General features: G+C 48.2%; 1 protein-coding gene across 1 annotated transcript; it reads right to left on the reverse strand.

The window, feature by feature from the left end:
• Window positions 1–477: 477 nt before the first annotated feature.
• On the reverse strand, window positions 478–20,013 carry Zic4 (Zic family zinc finger 4). Its single transcript, XM_077795500.1, has 6 exons — window positions 19,944–20,013; window positions 18,675–18,759; window positions 11,901–12,518; window positions 6,868–7,350; window positions 4,585–4,707; window positions 478–665 (listed from the first exon to the last, which is right to left on the reverse strand). The coding sequence occupies exons 2-6, from the start codon at window positions 18,742–18,744 to the stop codon at window positions 478–480; spliced, it is 1,482 nt and encodes a 493-aa protein (XP_077651626.1). The 5' UTR covers window positions 18,745–18,759; window positions 19,944–20,013.

Below are 20,013 nucleotides of genomic sequence, written 5' to 3' on the forward strand. Positions count from 1 at the left end.
GCGGTTCATTTCCCTCCATTATACAAACAGGGAGCTGAATCACAAGGAAGGGCAGAAAGTTAGTAGGTGAACAAGTGAGACAGACAGTCTCTTTCTATCCAAAGTTTTTCCACCAAAGTCACAGTTTTTATCAGGTGCTTTAATGTGGAATTGGAATAGAGGAGTGAGGGTAGGGAAGGGAGGGTCATTAGCAGGCTAATAGTGCCCCAAGTTACTGCTGCAGGGTAGGCATGGGTAACTTTCCCAAAGGACAAGTGAAATGATTCTAGGATGAGGCTTGCTGCGGACACTAGGAGACCCAAAGGTTACACCATCCCAAACTGCTAAAATAATAATAATAATAATAACAGAAGAAGCAGCAGCAGCAGCACCTGAAAGTAAAGCATTCTCTCCTGGTGGCTAGGAATCAAAGTGTCTCCAGCACTTCCTCTTCCCTCTCTTTCTAGAAGCCCCGGGGTTCCTCCATTCTAACTCGGACTAGGAAGTTTCAAAGGCAGGCAGGCTTTGCTTCTCCAAAACCCCAATGTGGGATGCCAGGGCAGCTGCCCCTCCAATGCTCCGTTTTCTCTGCATTCTCTCCAATGGTTCAGGTCTCAACTCCCAGTTCCTTTCTCTGTGCAGGGCGTTCTTGGGCCGGATGGGGAGTTGGGCCCCAGGAGGAGCAGCTGTGAGTAGGAACAGCCACATCGAGCAGGGAGCACTGAGCCAGGAAGGGCCCTGACTGGGGGTGTCGACCTCTTTCTTAATCGCCACTTTCCCGCATCACAATGATTTAATGTGTGCTGTCTCAAAGTTGAGACAGACCGGGTTGAGAAGACCAAAGCAAGAGAGGGGCTCCTCCAAGCAGTCCCTGAGCCGCAGGTGGTGGTGATGGGGTTCTGCCATTGGGACAGGAGGGGGAGCCTGGTGTAGTAGCCACGCCCAGGGCCCTCGCCCACACGGACAGTCTTGGTTTCCCCTGGTGACCTCCCTACTCACCCCGCGGGTCTCCCTCCTGCCTCTGCGCTCTGGGATCCCTTTCCCCAGTGCTCTGCCCAGGGCTGCTGCCCTTGAACCGTGAACTGGTTCTCTAAGGAGACCTAGCAATTCCACCACAAGAGCCACCGTCCTCTCCTCCACGTCATGTCCCAGCCAGGCCCACGGAAACCAACTTCTCAGCTTCTCAGCTTTAGCTGGAAGTCACCGGTCTGAGCCAGGTGGTGGAGGGGAAGAAGGGTGCTGGTAATCTGGTGACGCAGTGACTTTAGTGGAGACAGGGAAGAGGACGAGTGGCAGGCCAGATAAACTGGGCATATGCATCAGATGCTGAAACCCAACAAAGGTACCAACTAGGGTCCAAGGAAGAATCATATGGGCTGTAGCCTCTCAGTGTCGAGGCTAGGACCTTTGCCGATGTATGAAGGGAGGATGGTGCCTCCCCTACTTGTCCAAGGGGCAAGAATCAGCTAGAAAGACTCCTGCGATGCCCTCTGAGGTACTATGCCAGAGTTCAGGCAGGACTTGGGGTCAACTGGATCTCTCTTGTCCTTTCCTTGGTTTGATTCCTGTCAGCCACCAGAGTTCCCAAATTCAATGGTGGTTTGTGAGAGTGTTCACCCCTGGCCCTCAGGACCATGGGAAGAAAGCCTTTCCAGGCAGACACAGGTCAGTCACCCTTTTCCCTTCTGTAAATCAGTTGATGCCATTGGGGCGAAATTGAGGCAAGAGCGGTGTTTCCCAGGATGGCCATTTTGGTGGGCCCTCCATTGGGCTGCCTAGGTGAGGCCCCAAATATGTTTCTGTGAAACCATAAAGAAAGAGGGGGAGAGAACTGTGGGCTGCGGTAGGACCCCAAATCTCTCCCATGATGGCGAAGCAATAACAGGACATCCAGATTCAAAAGAGAAAGGAAAACAACACATCATTTATTTCCAAATAAAATAGCAAAATGGAGCTCTATGTACACAAAGGACTTCAGAAGGGGAAAGAATCGCAGGTTTTATTTCATTTACATTTACATGATTCCAAAAAGATTATGAGCCTCAACTTTGATTCAACAATCAAAGTTCATTCAACAATCACTTTCAGTCAAATACATAACAACTTCTTTTTTTTTTCTTTCAAATTAGTTCATAATTTAACTGATGCTAAGGGGACAGATGATAAATCACAAAGTGTGGGTAGAGAAGGTACCAAATAGTCTAGAGTTTCACTCAGGCTTTCCTGTATGTGTGAATTATGATTATAAAATGTTTGCCTGTCTGTATAATTCACATTCATTGCAATCATTACATTTTCCCATAAATTAGCGATATAAACAAACATATGGAGACCTCCAGTAAACAAATAAAATCAATATAAGAGACAACATTTTGCAGCAACTATAATAACAGCATGGGTTACAGCTTGGGGAAACTTCTTTACAAATCATTTAGTCAGCACACACAGGGTGGGGGGATGGGCACATCCTTGTTGATTTAAACCACCTTTAAAACCACAACAGGAGGTTGGGGAACCTGAACAAGGGTGAAAGTTTCTTTCCTGGGCACAATATAAAGTGAAGAACTGCACATTTGGGTGGGGGAGGGGAGAATGAGCATTAGCATGCACTTTTTGGTCACTATCACGTAGACCAAACCTTCGGAACTCCAATTACCAAGATTCTGAAGAAAATAGGAAATTATCAGAACGTCTTTCTCCCTTCAGCCACTGTCCTTTTAGTTAATGGCATAAAGGGCTTGCTGATTGCTACTAGGGAGAGGAAACACACAATGGGTCTATTTTTAGCAAGAGTTGCCTTTGAAGGAGGAAATTAAAAAAAAAAAAAATCCTGGACTGCAGCCTCAGGTTCCAAGAATCTCAGGCAAGAAAATTTAAAGCCTGAGGGGTCTCCAAAGAAAGCTCCTTCAGGTAACCCAACCTGGGCTGATAAAGTGCAGGCCAGAGCTAAGAGCAGCAGACATACAAGAATGGACTTTGGGTATGTACCCTTTGCCTGCACCCTCTCTGCATTCTTTTTCCCATGTTCCAGAGCTGGAGCAAAGGGTCCCCCAACATCTGCACACTTCACCAGGCCCTGACCCTGAGGGCTAGGCAGTGCTTTTGTCTTTCTCTTAGCAAGACTTATCCCTAAAGTTATCTATTGGTGTAGTGTGTGGATATTTTTTAAAAGAAGTTTGATTTTATCTCTTTAGAAACGGTTTGAAACTAACGGGGTAGAGGGAGTTTGACAGAGAGGAGAACAAATCGCTGACAAAGAACCTTTTACGTTTCATCAGCGTTGTTAGGACGACAAGCAGGAATGTCTCAGATAATAACTCCCACTTCAAAGATTTCTCAGCTCAATAGAAAGCGGACCATCCTTTTTATTCAACCACAAGGACTGGCACTAAAGAAGACTCCACTGTTTGATTTTTTTCCACCGTGTTTATTTTCCTCTATTCACTGGGGTACTTGGATAAAATAAACAACAAGACAATTAAGGGAACATGGACTTCTAACTTTCCTGCCATCTTCCCTATCCCCTTGGCCTTGGGCTTTTGAGTTCGTACCCAAAGCCAGCCCAGGCCTAAGGATACCACACACCCCAGTCCCTGGGCAGAAAAAAAAGTTTAGGGGTTGCAGGAGTCCTTTGGGATGGAGGGTCAGAGACCAGTACCAGGAGCCAGAGTAGAAATGTCCCTGTGGAACAGTGTGATTTCCCCAGACTTCCCCAGGGTGGCTCCCTTCCCCCCAATCCTTCATCAAATTCAAACCCACATCCTGCTAAAGATCCAGAGAGGCGCTTCGCACAAAACTGAGCTAGGGATGCTCATTTGTTAAGCTTCTGAGGTTGCCCTAAAGTCATTTACTCCTGACCCTGGAGCCTCTTTGGGGCGCAGTCAAGATGCACAGAGTCCGGCTCCTCCCTTTCCTGAAAGCGTCCGGGCGCCAAAGCCCCCTACATCAGGGTGCAGGGTGAACCCCTAAACTCAGGCGAGGCAGGTCCTAGGGAGGAAGTATATACTGGAGAGCACAGTGACAGTATTAAATGGCGTGAAAGCAAAGGTCAGCGCAAATGTATCTTAATAGAGTGTCTGCAGTGAAGTGTGCCGCCTTTGAAGCGGCCGCTCCCCGCGCGCATTTCCATGGCGAGCCTAACACGGCATGCTGATGCACCGTCAAACTCACACTTTCAACCCCAAAACCCGACTCTTTGAACAACCCGAGCTTGATTAGACCTTTCTCCTTTTCTTTCCCCTCTTACAAACCATTTCCTCGCCTTTAGAAACTCGCCATCAAACCCAAATGCGCCCTCTGATCACCGCAGAAAGCAGAAACAAAGAGGGCTGAGCGGCGATTCAAGCGGCCCTTTTCTTCCCTCACATTATTATCCATTTTTATTATGATCGGGAACAAGTGCCCATTCGCGTGGGTTTTGTTTACCGGAAATTAAATGAAAATGATTTAGTCCACGTCAAACAAAAATATATACTTGTATACACAAGAAAAAAGGCCTGTTAGACGTAAATATTATGTCCTTAATGAAAAGCCTGGACGGGCTCCAGGCTCGGCCTTTCAGGATTTCAGTGCGACTTGCCCATTGCCATAGAAATCCTAACTTACCATGAAGATGCACCGTGGCGAAGAAACACTGCTTTGTGTGCGGGCCCTTTGATGTCGCAGGCACGAGATGCGGGCGCTCAGCTGCGCAGGGCGAGATTACCTTGCGAGCAACGCGGTGGACATCTGTAACAAGCGAATGAAAAATTAAAGGCGATTAGTGATCGACCAAACACTTTTATTTTATTTCGTTATTTTGGATTGGGGTGAAGACGAAATGCGTTGCTTTAGAAACAGAAGGGAAAGAAGCAATTCCTATTTGAAGAGGGCCACTCTCTAAACATCTCCAGGAGAAGCAAGTTTGGCAGATGCCCTCCACACCTTGGCGGTGGGGCTAGTGTGCCCTGATGGGAACCAGTTTCCTCTCGATTGCAGCTCAGGCCGGACGGCCTCTGGACCCTATTGTAGTGGGGGCTAGGAAGGGATTGCAGTCTCCCTTCCTCAACAACAGATTCACCAAAGACGTATTTGGAAGATTTCAGTTTTTATTAGGGGTGATCAAAACGGTCCCTTTCAGTTAGGATTTTATTTGGTGGAAGTTATGGGGGTTGCAGGGCAGGCGTGAGAATTGTCTAATAGATTCTCAAGAGGAGCGAATACAATATCCCGCAGAGTGGCAGAGACAGAATTTGTTCCAGCTTTTGGGTTTTGTTGTTGTTGTTTGTGGAATTTTTGTTGTTGTTGTTTGTCCGTTTCAGGGCTGGGGTTCGAACCCAGGGCCTCACTCATGCTAGTCAAGACCTATAGCACTGACTTACACCAGGGCTCAGCTTTTAAATTTGAACTGCTGAAGTTTCCCCCAGGGGAGAATTTAGCGCCCCCCCCCCATACACTTGTTTCCAAATTCTTAAAGAATTGCCATGGGTCCTTCAAACCTCCTCTCTTTTTTCTTCTGCCTTTCATATTTTTTCTTCTTCATATCTCAGCTAGGATGGTGGGGCAGCCCGCATTCTCCCTGCAGAGGGTGGAAGACTGGGAAACAGACCCCTTTTCTGTTTTTTTGTTTTGTTTTGTTTTGTTTTTTTGTTAACCCCTTTGGCAACAATTCCAAAGGCTTCCCTCTCCCCAGCCCCCAACATCTGGTTCTTTCTTCTAGGGACTTCACACTAAGCATATCAAATACACATTCAATCTAGACCCACTGATATTGTTCCTTTACAGTATTTATTTTTGTAGTTTGTTTCTCTCCCACCCAACCCTTTAAAATAAGACAACCTTAGGTGATTTTTGAGAAAGACTGTGACAGAATTGACGCCATTCACCCAGACACGTTGCCTAGGTCAAGCCCTGTTGGCTGTGGAGGCCTGGATTCAGTGACGTCATCAGCCAGCTCCACACTCCCAGCCCAAGCACCTACAAGATTGAAAGGCCAGCGCCTGGACAGGGATAGGGGGTGGGTAAGAGGACCGCAGGCCTCCTAAGGTTGAATCCTGAAGCCTCTCTGGCAGCTCTTTTGTTTGTATTTCCTGTAGTTTTGGACTCCCTACCCCAAGTATACAATGTATATAGAATCCCTGAACATACAGGCAGGCAGACCTACATATTTGAGTACTTAGGCCAGTCCATGGGGGTGGAGATATATGACTTCCAGAGAAAGGGGCTAAGCACCCCCTTATCTCCTGTATGGATGTTATGAGAAAATTTAGAATTTGGGCATTATTTTAAAGGAAAACTAAGGAAGGGGAAATTTGGGGGCTGTGACGGGAGCAAAAGAAAAAAGAAATGGGAGGCAAGAAAATGGCTGTGGAATTCTGTAGGCCACTTTCCAGAATCTGATCTCCTGAGGTTGGGATTGATGAGAGAGGGGAGGGGACAGGAAAAGGAGGCTCCGACTGGGAGCAGGAAAGGGAGTGGGGGAGGGGGCAGTTCAGGCCTCAACGAATTTTTTTTCCCGGTTCTATGAACCTTGTGGGGACTTTGGTGGCCTTACTATTGCCACCTGCAGTTGCCAGAATTGCATATAAATTCTGATTTATTTTTGTTGTTGTTCCATATGCCTCTCTTCCTTTATCCTCAACATTGGATTCATGCACTCTTGAGGGGGTGGGGTGTAGGGGATAACTGTAGAATAAATATGGGGCCCAATTTTTGTTTTAAAATAATGCTTAATCAACATCCTCAATGAGTATTGATAATTGAGTATGTTGACATACTCAATTATCAATACTCATTGACCTCTGGAAAGTTTTAGTGGTAGCCGGCCCGCCGGCTTGCTTCCTTTTTCTTCCTTCACTTCCTTCCCCTCCCTCCCTTCCTTCCTTTCTCTCTGTCTTCAAGCCTCAGTACCCCGGCCTAGACTCCGAGTGGGGGTGTACGCTGAAGCAGCAACCACAGAGGCAGACCTGATACCGGAGGTGGCGGCGGCAGCGGCAGCAGCAGGGCCAGGAAGTGCCGTGGGGCTGGGGGTCGCGGCAGGAGCAGCCGCGGCGGGGCCCGCGCCCTGACACACGTACCATTCGCTCAGGTCTGTGCTGCGCACTGCCACCGCCGCTGAGGAGGCCACCGGGGGTTCGTGGCTGCAGTCTGACGAGGGCGATACGAGGGCAGATGGTGTAGCAGAGTCGTAACCAGAGCTGGGCGGCGGCGAGCGACCATGCACCTTCATGTGCTTACGAAGAGAGCTGGGGTGCGTGTAGCACTTGTCGCAGCCGCGCACCTTGCACGTGTATGGCTTGTCACTCGTATGCACGTGCGAATGCTTCTTTCGGTCGCTGCTGTTGGCGAAGCGCCGCTCACAGCCCTCGAACTCACACCTGAAAGGTTTCTCTCCTGGCGGAGGCAAGGCAGAGACATTAGTGAGCGTGGGCCGAGTCCTAGGCTCACAATTGCCATCCCTCCATTCCTCTTTCATTTTATCAATAAAAAACCATATATATATATATATATATATATATATATATATAAAATTTAGAAATCCTTCTCCTCCACACTCAGGTTGGGCACCCCTCTCCACGCAGAGAGCGCGCCCCGGCTTCCTGGCGACCCCTCCCTCACGCCTCCTCCCCTCCCCCTCTTCCCTCTGGACCTAGGGGGAGGGTAAAGAGGAGGAGCGACAATGACTCCATCTTAGTCGAGTTTCATTCTCGAAAATCTGATCCACTCGGGTTGTTTTCCTCCAAATTTTATCCGTTAGGAGCCAGAGGCACCTTTGCCCCGAGAATACATAGAGTTGACTGAAGAGCTCACATCTGCTCTATTTAAAACTGCAGTTCTAGCCAAACGTCTCTGCCACCACCATTCCCGCCCAGCGGTCCACCCCTCACATACCCCTTCCCTTCCCAAAAGTAGCTTTTGAGAAAACGCCAAAAGCGATGAAATGATTTAAGAGGATACGCAACCTATGCACACGAAGTGTGCATAATATAGGTCCTTGCTTGGGGGAAGGTATTCGGAGCAATGATGCACCTCAAAGGCGACTTTTGCGGGAACTGAAGCCTCCTCCCCCTTCTTTTTTTTTCTTTTTATCCCCTGAGGGCAGGCATTTAGCAGCATTCTTCAAATCTTGCTAAACCATCCGATTCCTCCAGATAGGTTCATCGGCTATATTTTATTATGCACCTCCAGCAATCTCTCTCGGAGACCCTGTAGTGTGCAGTTCGTCTTCTCAGTCCAAACTGTGCAAGGTCTCCCGGCCTCCTTGGACCACCCCGCCCGCTGTTGGGCTTCGGGAGGTCTGAGCCTAGGGGCCGGCGCGGGAGGAGCCACCCAGCCAATTCGTGACCTGAGGTCTCTCTCCCAACCTTGTCCGATAGCACCGCAGCTTGGGGGGGGGGGGGCGGTGAACGCAACTGCTGAGATCAGGCCAAGCCCCCGCTCGGAGGCCAAGCGGTGGCCTGGATAGGCCCGCTCGGATCATGGCTGCGATGCCCTGCAGAGCCCAGGAAAGGCGCGAGATCAAGATAGGGTGAAACATTCGCGGGACCAAGCCCCAATCCCCGAGCTCACTGCAGCCTGAATTCGCGGGCGTGAGGGGGAGGAAAGAACCCTGAGAACCCGGAAGCCCAAGTTCCTGCCCGAGCTGCAAATGCTGCGGAAATGGGGGCGGAGAAGGAGGTGTCTAGGGCTTTAAACAAATGGATGTAGCGGAGAGCTCTGGGTCGAGGGAATCGCTACCTAGCGTCGAGCTGAAGAGCAAGAGATGTGCGGGAGAAGTACTGTTGGCCCTGTGTTTGCTTCTCGGGTCGCTTCCAGGAAAGATAGGAGCTTTTTGCCAGGTTTGAACAAACAAAGCCTCTATTCCTAGCACTGATGAGGCTCCCGCTGAGCCAGAGGTTTGCACACAAGCATCTGCTCAGGCAGCGGCTTGTGAACCCGGGACTCGGACACCGCCCAGTCGTTGGGTTCACCCCCTGCAGGAGTAGTGCTATATATCAGGCCCTCTGGAAGGGGCTGCCCTCTGCTATTTCCTGGGACACTGTCAACGATTTATATAAAAAGGTGGACGAAAGATACTCCCTATTTGCGCCTATTTTCTCCCCACGGATCCCTGCCAGCGTCTGCAAATTAAAAAAAAAAAAATCCCTTTTTTCCTTTCTCTTTCTAAAATCACACATAAAAAGAATCATGTAATTCAGAGCCTGCAAAAAAGAACAAGATTCTGATAAAATAGTGGAGGAACAGAATTTGAGGCTGATTTCCCTTCGCCCCAGAAAAAATAATTCCCGCCACACACTTAATCCAGTCTTGTGAGCTGTTCCTTGAACAAACTGATAAAACAAACTGATTTCAACTCAGACGAGGAGCAGAGGAGGGGAAAAAAAAAAAAAAAAAAAAAAAAAAAGCAGTGTACTGAGGTGATTCGTACAGCCTGGAAGTTCGCAGGCCCCAGGGAGGCCAGGTGAAGCCGCGCCCCAGCGCTCTCCCGAGCTGCAGGAGGCGCCCTGGTCCCCTTACTTGACATCCATCCCGCCCCCCGCCGACAGTCTGCTGTCGCCCTTCCCCTCCCCCTGGTCCCGGCGCTGAGCCCGCCCGGAGCGGCTTGAGCCCGGGACTGCGCGGTGAAAGGCCCAATCTCCTCCCAGGGGCTCTGCAATTGGAAAAGGCCTCCTTCCTTGCCCCGAGTCAGGTTCGCTGGACAAAGTTCGGAAGCGTAGGGGCGGCCGGGCCAGCGCCATTTTCTCGCACTTGTGGCTGGGTCTGCTTTTCCTGGTGACTCCGCCCCAGCGCAGTCTCTGCTTCTCTGCCTCGGATCCCCAGCCCTGACTCTCTATCCGCCGCTGGGGAAGGTGGGGGGACCCCCCCAGCTGAAGGGTTCCGGGAGGGGCGCCTGGAAGTGGGGTCCCTGCAGAGCACGGTGGCTGGCCCCGCGCCTCTTTCGCCAAGGCACCATTGTTCCAGGATCGCTGTGACCACCACAAAGTGAAACCTTTCGGCGCGGGCAGTCGCCTCCAAAGCCGGGCCTGGGATTCAGATCCGAGAGAATCTCAACTCCTGAGAAATCTGCTCCTGTTCGCCGCTTCCGCGACTCGAGGAAATGAAACGCCATTAATATTTGAAAAGGCAATTATTTTCCTGTTGCATCGAGAACTGTCTTCATGAATAATTTGTAGTGAGGTCTATTGCCATTTGAGAAACATTTTCTCTCTCCTCTCTCTGTCCCTCTTCTCTTTTCATTACTTAGGAGGGGGGTTTGAGGGAACGCTGGAGCAGGAGAAACTGTCAATTTTTTTTTTTTTTAACTCAAGCGGTAATGAATCGGGACTGCGAGCAAAAGAACGCACAGAATTCTGTCCTGAATAGATGCAAACCTGAGAGCCAGCCCTGGCGCACGGAACTTGCTTCTCTGCTGTAGGTCGATTGCGCTAAGAATTTAACCATTTTCTGCTTCACAGACTTCAAACAGTGGGCCGGCAAAGAGCAGTAAAAGTTTGTTTGTTTAAAAACCCCTGTCATTAAAGATGAGTTTCTTCTCCAGCTTAGAACTGCGCGTCTACCTTCCAGGTGCCAGCTGCCGGCTCCTGGAGTAGCAGGCCTGCAGGTCGGGGTCAGGATCTTACCCATCCCCCCCCTACCCTGGGGGATATAAGGAAAAAGGGGGCAGATACTTGCGAGAGGGTGGGGGACCCCAGAAAGAGCCCGAGAAAACAATAAGCCTCCAGATATGCTCCGAAAATAAAATACAATATTCAAAGTGGACTTTGGTCTTTCCTGCGAGCATGTCAGTGTCCTAGGTCTAGACCTTCCCCGAGAAGGCAAGAGTTTAGAACAAGATTCTTTCGGCACTTCCAACCTAAGGGGGTTCTTTGACTGTAACAATGGTTGGTTTTGAAGCAAGCAAAGGAGTAAGGGAAGGCGCAGGGTAGTAAAAGTGGAGCACCAAGCCGGAACTTATTTCATCTTCTAGTTCCCCCCCACACCCTCCCCCGAAATGGGGGAGGGGAGATGTCGACTTCTTAAACTTCGAGGGAGGGGGAGGAGTAAGAAGCGTGCAAACAATGGCTGCTAAACTAATTAATGTAACTTCACATGCTATTCTGGAAGTGTGAAAACTTTCTTCTTGCAATTGTATTAATTAGATGCTTCTGGCCAGAAGAGTTCAACTTTGCAAGCTCTTGCGGAGGCTCCTTTTCTTTCTGTTAACTAGAACTAACAGATGTGGTTGACACATGTCCCTATTTCGCTTAACAGCTCGGTAAATGACATTTAAGTCGGATGAGTCCCGTTGGGTCTCTGCTAAGATAAGAGGGTTAGCAAAATCTTTCTGCTGTGGGGCCAGCAAGACTCACCAAAAAGGAAGGGTAAAAGTTAGCCTATGAGACTCCCAAATCCTAAAGAAAGTGCTAAGGCTCTGATGACCCCTCAGTCCAAGTGGCAGGCAGGTTGTGAGGCTGACAGGAAGAAGAGTTCTGTCCCTCCATGCTAAAGAGATGAAGAAAAATTAGGCAATCGTTCCCCTGCTTTTAAGACTTTGAGGAGCTGAGCTGTTTTTGAAATGACTTAAAAATCAATCTCCATGGTCTGGGGGTGTAGCTCGGAGATAGAGTACTTGCTTAGCATGCGTGAGACTCTGGGTTAGATCCCCAGCCCAGCGAATAAATAAATAAATGGAACTCCATAAGCATACATTTGCCCATACAATGTTGGAGGCACGTTCACCCTTGTCCCCCAGAGCAGAAATCCTGCACTGTTCTCCCTACACACACCCTCCGGAAACTTCTGTGATTCTAAGAATAGAAGCGCATAATTAATATTTTATGGATTTGGCTCATGGAAACAATACCAAAATACCTCCCTCCTCCCCTCAGTTGGAACTTGAGGAAATCCATACCCGAGGGCCTGCTTCCCCAGAGGGTCCGCACGAGACAGCGCCGAATACTGACCTGTGTGAGTTCGTTTGTGTATTTTGAGATTTTCTGATCTAGCAAAGACCTTCCCACACCCCGGGAAAGGACAGGGGAAGGGCTTCTCGCCCGTGTGCACGCGGATGTGATTTACAAGTTTGTATTTGGCTTTGAAGGGCTTGCCCTGTCGCGGACACTCCTCCCAGAAGCAAATGTGGTTGGCCTGCTCCGGGCCGCCGACATGCTCCACGGTGACGTGCGTGACGAGCTCGTGCATAGTGCTGAAAGTTTTGGAGCAGAGGCGTGGGGGCACATGGCCATCGGCCGCCAGCCACTTGCAGATGAGCTCCTGTTTGATGGGTTGGCGCATGTAGCGGAAGAAGGCGCCAGGGCCGTGGGACGCGGCGAGGTTCACTGTCAGGTTCATGCCGCCGTAGCCCTGCAGGGCCGCAGCAGCTGCCAGGGCGTCGCTGCGGGCCGCCGACCCTGGCGCGAAGGGCTCAGGCCGTGCGTACATGTCTCCGGGGAGCCCCAGACGCAGGAGTCCGTTCAAAGGACGGCTGTGAGAGGCCTGGTGAGGCTGCTCGTGAAGGCCTGGGAATACCGAGGGGCTGGAAGCGGCGGCGAACTGGGGGCCATGGTGTCCGGAGCTGCTACCTGTTGTCGAGACAAATAGCGCGCGTGAGAACCAGTGGCGTGGGCAGCGGACTTCCCTGGGCCCCGGGGGGCAGGCCCAACCCAGTCGCACCGCGGCTTCTGCGGTCAGCTGGGATCAGGAGCCAGTCTGCTCTCCCTGTGAACCCGGTAGACAGAGCAAGGCCATACGCCTTCACCACGGTCAGGCCAGGCTGCTGTTCCGGAGAGTCCCCTGCCGCGCCTTGACCTGGTGAGGGATGGTAGCGGTAGGGTAGGTGGAAGGGGCAGCAAGGATGAGTCTGTGGGTTGCTGGGGGAACCTGGCCCCTTCCCGAAGGGGATCCGACCTAAGCCTCAAGCTCACTTTGGAGGCCAGAACCCTGGGGCGATCCAGGACTCCGCTCCCTGCCCCTGAGTGGAGGTGATAAGAAGTGGTGGTGTTGGAGGTGGTGATGTTGGAGGTGGTGGTGGTTCTGAAGTGCCCCAGTCATATATATTAATTTCAGTGCCCTGCTTGTTTGGGAGAGGGCGGCCTGCAGCATCCCGGCCCGTCCTCCCCAGAGCTTCCTGTGCCAGTCACTAATGCCACCGTCACCTGACAGAGAGGAGGGGTAAGGATACTCCCCCCCCCCACACACACACGCAAAGATTTAAAAAAAACTTGTACAAAGTGGGGTTTTCCCCCTTTAAGTTTTGGGTTTGGGGTTTTAGCTGCCCCCCCACCCCCGCCTTTAATGTCTACGTGAAATCCCGTACACTACAGAGGCAACAGCAGGGCGCTTGAGGAAATGAATAGAGATTCGGGGCCGTGGCCGGGGCCCACTGAGAGGAACAATCGCCTAGGTCGCCCATTGGCCCACCGCCCTGCCCGACGTCAGCGATGACAGGTCCAGCCGTTCAGGGTTTCTCTCTCTCTCTCTCTCTCTCTCTCTCTCTCTCTCTCTCTCTCTCTCTCACACACACACACACACACACACACACACCAATACACCCGCTTTCCCTCACCCCACCCCCACCCCAATAGCATTTCACGCTTCTACTGCTCATGCGCTCTGACCCAGGCATAGATTCTTTTCTCTCCCCCTTACCCCCCTCCTCTTCTCCCCTCCAGAAAGCTGTGGGCTGGGGGGAATCAGTTTGCCTCAGGGTTCCTGGAAGTGAGCGGGGCTGGGTTATGTCCCCTTTCTCCACCACTTTGGGGAGATTGCAATTGTGCTATGTGTAATATCTGGGCAGATCAGGATACCCAACCCAGTTGGAGTTGATGGGCAGCACCGGTGCTCGGGGATGTTGGTCAGCTTGGGCAGTTTGTCCTAGGAGCTGAATGGAGGAGGGGGTCAAGATCCTGGGAGGGGAGGAGGCTGCAGACTAGGCTGCCGGGAACAGAGAAACTCTCAGGCCGGTGGCCTTCCAGCTCAATTTACTTTCTTGCTTTTCCCGAAATTTCTCTCTGCTCTCACCTTTCTCTACTCTTCCCCATTTTCCCTTGAACCCCCTACTATCCTTTGTCTTCCTGATGGTATCTTTTCTCCCCTTCAAGTCTCTTTCGTCTCTTCTCTCTCCCCATTTAGCCTTGTTGGCACCTCCCCCCTGTGACTGCCCCCCTACCGGACTCTCAAACCTCAGAATCCGGTCCTAACTAGAGCCAGGATTGGGCCTGAGGCGGTAGTGGCTTGGGAGAGGCTGGCCTCCAACCCATCTCAGGGTCTCCTGAGAGGTCCCTTTCCGTAGGGAATCGCCTCGACCTGCTGGAGGACTGGCCAAAGAAACAAAGGCACAAAGGCGAGGGGCGAGCAACTAGGAGGAAGAGGTCCTCGCCCTCAGGGCTGCCCGGGCCAATCTGGGGTCCTGAGCTAGGTACCCAGACATCAAATGGAGATTCTGGGAAAGGGTTTTGGGGATCACTTCCACTTTCAGGTCTCGCCACTTGTTGCCCGAAGGCCTAGCCTGTCTCGCTTTTTGCTGGCCTTAGGGTTGTGTAAAAAGTGGACGCCAAGTTTTGCTCAGTCCAGGCTCCCAGGCCCTCTAGAGCCTGGACTCCGAAACACCACCATAGTGGAGTGGGGGACGGTCGGTCGGTTGAAGAAAACTTCAGTTCTGGGCCAGTCGAGTGTGTCATAAACAGGAGGGAGTGTCCTTTGTCTGCACCGGCCAGCTAGGGTCAGCTGCTTCGTCCGCAGATTTAAAGAACTGCTGGCCCCTAGCTCTGCCTGCTCGCTGTGGTCAAAAATACCAGTCGAAATGCCTGGACCTCCCTGACCGCTGTAAAAAGCACCCCCGCCCCCAAACACAGAAAGGCTTGGATTTTTAAAAAGAGAAGTCTTAAAGATTGGATAAAATATCTTGTGCCCCATTAGCAGAGGCAAGTGAAATCTGGGTAAATTACAAGAAACCTCCTAACTCAGAGTTGATCGAACTGCCTAATCCATCCCGAGAACGGAGGAGTATTCTTAAACATTTCCTGATCAGTAAATAAGGGTTTCTTTTACGTCATTTAGGAAAAAAATAATTAACATTTATAAAGGTTGACACATTCTTTCAGACTTTTCATTTAACACATCCTTCCCCTCTTGAACTTTATCGAGGGATTAACTTCCACAACAATTTCTCTGCTTTGACTAGTCTGGATCTTTCTGCTCCTCCAGCTGGAAGGGCTTGAGCAATTCTGCCAATAGATTCTTTTTCAAATTAAAAACTTTTTTTTTCTTAAGAGAGAGGAGAGCAGTTGACTGGCAGACCCCTCCTGCTCTCTAAATCAAGGTCTTCCTCACATATTTGACATCAGACTCTCAGGATTTGTCTTCTTTCCTGGCTTTCACTTTCCATGGTTTACTCTTCACCCAGAGGTGTTCTCTGTCCCTTGATTTGTGGTCCCTTACTCCATGATTGGTTAGGCCAAGAAAGTTGTTCCCAAGTGTCAGTGAGTAGTTTCAAATCTCACCACAGTGCAGAAGGAGGCAGTTCTCCATGTGACTCTGGGCTGAACCCAGGAAGGGCAAAAATGAACAAATAAAATATAAAATATTTTTAAAAAGGCAAAAGAAAAACAATGTGTTTCTCCTTGGGTCTTCTTCACCAGCGGTTTCCACTATCCATATCTCAAGATGAAGCTGTCAGCCTCTGTGGTTTTTCAAGCTTAAGTGCAGGGACATTTTGCAAAACTCCAGCAATTAAAATATTTTTACTTCCACTATAACCTTGATGACCTATAACTAACTGTTCCAGATGTTTGTCAAACTCATCATCCACTTTAGCTTTGATTAAGACCCTGATTTCAGGCTGGGGATAAGGCTCATTGGTGGAATGCTTGCTTAGAATGTGCAAGGCCATGGGTTGGATTGTGGAGAGGAAAAAGAAAAAGACAACACTCTGACTTGCTCCAAAATGATCCCTTATATACATACTGTGACCTTATCCCCATTAGAAGCTTTGATAACAGTACTGACAGAATAGCTATTGATAAGCAGCTGTTTTAGGCTGGGGACCACTTTAAAAGTCTGATGAGTCTTGTAAAGTCTTAACAGTCCTGTTTTTACTGTTCATACTTATCATAGAAGAAAATGCTCACTTTCCATTTGCAGGTTGCAAAAGATGCATATTTTTATCTATCCAAGTTCATGTACCTCCTGAATTCTATGCACTGACTCCGTGGACTCGAAGGGGGAGAAAGCAGAGGTTTTATATATAGAGAGACTGTCAGTATACTGCATACTTTCTCTTATTAACTTTGCCCTTGAAAAGCTTTGAACATGTGTATGACTTTTTGTGCCAGCAGCAAAAGGGCGGACACATCTGATTCAGCCAAAATCACTGACAGTAACCTGGCCCCATGGAGCTCCTTCCCAGATGCAACCTTCTCTTGAAGCACAGAAAACATCTGGCCACATCCTGGGTAGATGCTTCTTGAGTTGCCAGGGGTCAATGGACCTGCAGGTCACTGAGACTGCCTGATCTTTGCAAGTTTCTTGGAGCCATATGGTCCAAAGCTTGGTTGGCTAAACACAGCAATGGGACCAGACATTCTCTTATGAGGACATTTTCCCCAGAAACAGTGATAGGGAGAATAAAACTCTTTTGTAAACCCCAAAATATTTACAGGCAATGAACTTTGGGCAATTGCATAAGAGCCGTCAAGGTGCTTCTTTAAAATAAGTGCCCAAACAGTATCAAGCTAACCACAAATGCTAGGTGATAGAACACCAATGTCTTGGAGGCATGTTTTAGTCTTCAGAGGAATTACTCTGAACTTGGAGAAAGCAAGGACACAGGTTCCAGAGACTGCCAGTTAGTCAGGCTGAGGAGTGGTGTCCCTTCACTGGTTTTCAGACTTTCTTATTCAGAAGTTTATCTCAATTCACTTTACCCCAACACAAATGCTTGGCTGGAGAATTCTATTCCCAGCCTCTCCCAGTGTTACAGCATCATTAGGTCCATTTTTCTGCTTGACTTGGAGAGTAAACAAATATCCTGTAGCCTGAAGGTCTTTCAAAGATGTCAAAAAAGAAGTACTGAAAGGTTTCAGTTGGAGTAGATTCCACCACCAGACCTCAAACAACCCTCAGTCTGCAAAAGTTGCATATAAACTGGTGCTCAGAATCATGCCCTAAATGCTTTGCTCACCACAGCCAGGCCAATGTAGTGTCATAAACAAGTGATTTTCTAGTCCTACTTTCTAGAAATAGGCCATTTGGTGGCTCTACCATCTGGCAGAGCTCCTCATATTACTGGCTCAAAAATGTCTGACCTCTCTCCCTTGGAAAGGAAAAAGAGATGGAGGAGATTATAAATCGATAGCTGAGCTATTTTTCCATTTTGATTTTTTAAGCAATGCTAACTGATAATTACCTGTTGCAGACTTTGCCCAGAGCATAATCTCAGTAGTTGAGGGCCACACTGCACAGAACCTGGCCAAAGTACAGCTTCTGTCATCTGTATGTTCTGCTTCTGAAACTGCAGCCACTTGTTCAGCTCTTTTTCCCTGTTTCTGACCAGGTTACCACTCCAAATGTGGAATATATCTCTTTAGAAGCCATTCACACACAGACTTCAGGATTCCCAGAGTGGGAGGTGTCTCCAGTCTTGTGAAAAGAGATAACTTAAGAAGGCTGCCTGTATGTTCAAGCATGAATTGTGCAAAGGAGATGAGATCTATCAAGATTTTGGAAATAAATTCTTCTCTTCTACTGGGGAAATTTGAGCTTTAATCATCACTAATGACACTAAGATTGAAAGAAAACATACTTGGACAAAATTTAATTTTCAAGCAAGGCTTCTGTAAAATGTCTTTTGACAAAAGATTAGGAAACATTACCAAAGGATCTTCCAAAACAGTATTAAGGAATCAAAACAATGGAATTTACATAATAACCACATCTGTCTCCCAAGAATTCTGCCCATCAAATCTTCCCAAAATAATATAAGAGAGTCATTCTCTGAATCATTTACTTTACTTTTGTTAAGAAGGTTGCTTTGCCTACCAACAAGAGAATATCTTTGGAGGTAACTGTTAGCTAGTGGTATAGTGAAATAAAAGGAACTACATGCCTGGAAAGGAAAACATCCAACCCTAAATCATAGGCTCATTCTAAATGGAATATTAAATTAAATTCTTCACAATGAAGGTATTCCTGACAGAGTGGCTGTCAGTCACTCCCTGTTCAGACACCACATTGTGGGAACCGAGTCGTTACCACATTGCAGAAGGCTGGTGTCCCTGGTAAGGATGATGCATATCATGTAAACCCCATCACCAAGATCAAAGTCTGCTTCTTTCATGGAAGCCAATACATGTCAAACCTCATTCCAATCAAATCGTCCGGAAATGAATTCAAGATGAATATGTCATAGAATAATGTGACAGTGGAATTGCAGAAGGTCAGGGGTGGTTGTTTCAATGAGAGAGTCGTCAAATATTAATTCTAGAACATCCAGATGAGTAGGCATTGAGGAGGATTAGCTAGCTGCTGTTAGGATGTTGTGTCATTGATTTGTGTGCAAATGCATTGAACACCAAGGTGTTATTCTAAGTTTCATCTGAACTCAAGAGACTCACCTAAACTCACAACTGAGACTCGGCATAACTAAACAACAAAAAAATTTTTTTTGCACATAAAAAATCCCCCAAAAACAAACTTCCAAATTTCAGTGAATCAATATTTAAAAGGGGGTTTTAACTTACCTGACTCTTTCAGGTTATTTCGGTAAAGCCGCAATCGTTTCCTCATTACCAAGGAAGTCTTGTATCTCATTTTTTAACTTTGAGCCTGTTTGGGAAGAAAGGAGGGACTGACATTACTTAAACAATTTCATACTTCTATCTGTGGTAAGATTTTGTGGCCTGAATGTACAAATGAAAGAAAGTGTTGGTCTGAAAATAGTCTTTTGGTATTTGATCATTTGGAAATTTGGAAGCTAAAGAAAAAAGACTGCTGGTAACTGCCCATAGTTATCGCAAAAGTGTATGTCCTGGGTAATAAAAATATTGAAAAATTATAATTTGCCAAATAGATTTTTTTAAATCTAAAGTGCATTTGTTGTCCTGCTTTGCTGGTAGAAGTGGATACTCTTCCAACCAGTGTTCAAAAATCTGTAACTTCTAGAATTTGAAATGATTGTTAGAGAAGTCCCCATTATTTCTTCCAGCTAATTATTTATCAAAGTATGGTGAGGAGGATTCCCTATTCTCAGAGGGGCTAGCAGGTTAAAGTCTTAAACACTGTAAGTGTTGGAACTGAGAAGACAAACTTCTTTGTATATTTTTAGATCCTGTTCTCTGTGGGAGCGTAGAAACCTTTAGCCTCAAATGACCCAGAACCCCAGACCAATTTGGGGGCTATCGCTGTTCTATTTTTTTAAGTTAATTTAAAATTCACTGGATTAAACAGGTACTGTTTTTTTTTTTTTAATCATTTGGTCCAGGCTGTTCCTGTTTTATAGCTGAGAAGTTTGAGGAAGACTTCCTCTTCAAGATTGTACTTGATCATGTATTTGATTCCTTGTCAGTGGCGTGAACTGCCAAGCCTTTTGTCATCATAAATTCTTAAAAGCATTCAGAGGACTTTTGCATCCCTCAGATGGGGCTGAAGGCAGCAGAGCAGTTAAACAGAGGCAATCTACCCAGTCCCAACCCTCAATTTGGCCTAGAAAGACAAACAGTCATTGTAAAGGTCTCAGGCTGGACAAACACAGTAAGCCCTCTGTCAATGAGGACTGGTTGCCTGTCTTGACACTCCAGTCCACAGAATGAGCGTTGTTTAACTTGTTGACCCACAGGCCGAATCCAAGTGGGGATTGCTGTCTCTAAGGGCATCCAGTTCTCTATGTTCAATGATCTTTCTCTCCTCCCCTCCACCTCCAAACTAGATTCTATCTTGTCTAGTTGTTTTTACCCTTCCCTCTCCCTTTTTTTCTAGGTCCAAGCTTGGGATGGGGAAGGGGATTGACTCACCTTTTCCCAGAGGATTTTACTTATTTTCAATTCTTTCTAACCAAAAGGCATCCTTCCCCAAAGGTAAAAA

Source organism: Urocitellus parryii, chromosome 2 (assembly GCF_045843805.1).
Source record: "Urocitellus parryii isolate mUroPar1 chromosome 2, mUroPar1.hap1, whole genome shotgun sequence".
Taxonomy (NCBI): Eukaryota; Metazoa; Chordata; class Mammalia; order Rodentia; family Sciuridae; genus Urocitellus; species Urocitellus parryii.

Excerpts from the sequence above, each read along its gene's own strand:
- Zic4 (XM_077795500.1), bottom strand. The coding sequence starts at position 18,744 with ATGAGATACAAGACTTCCTTGGTAATGAGGAAACGATTGCGGCTTTAC. Across the intron at positions 7,351-11,900 it reads ACACAAACGAACTCACACAG|GAGAGAAACCTTTCAGGTGT; the intron begins GTCAGTATTCGG and ends TGCCTCCGCCAG. Across the intron at positions 666-4,584 it reads CGCCACGGTGCATCTTCATG|CTGCTCCTCCTGGGGCCCAA; the intron begins GTAAGTTAGGAT and ends TCCTACTCACAG.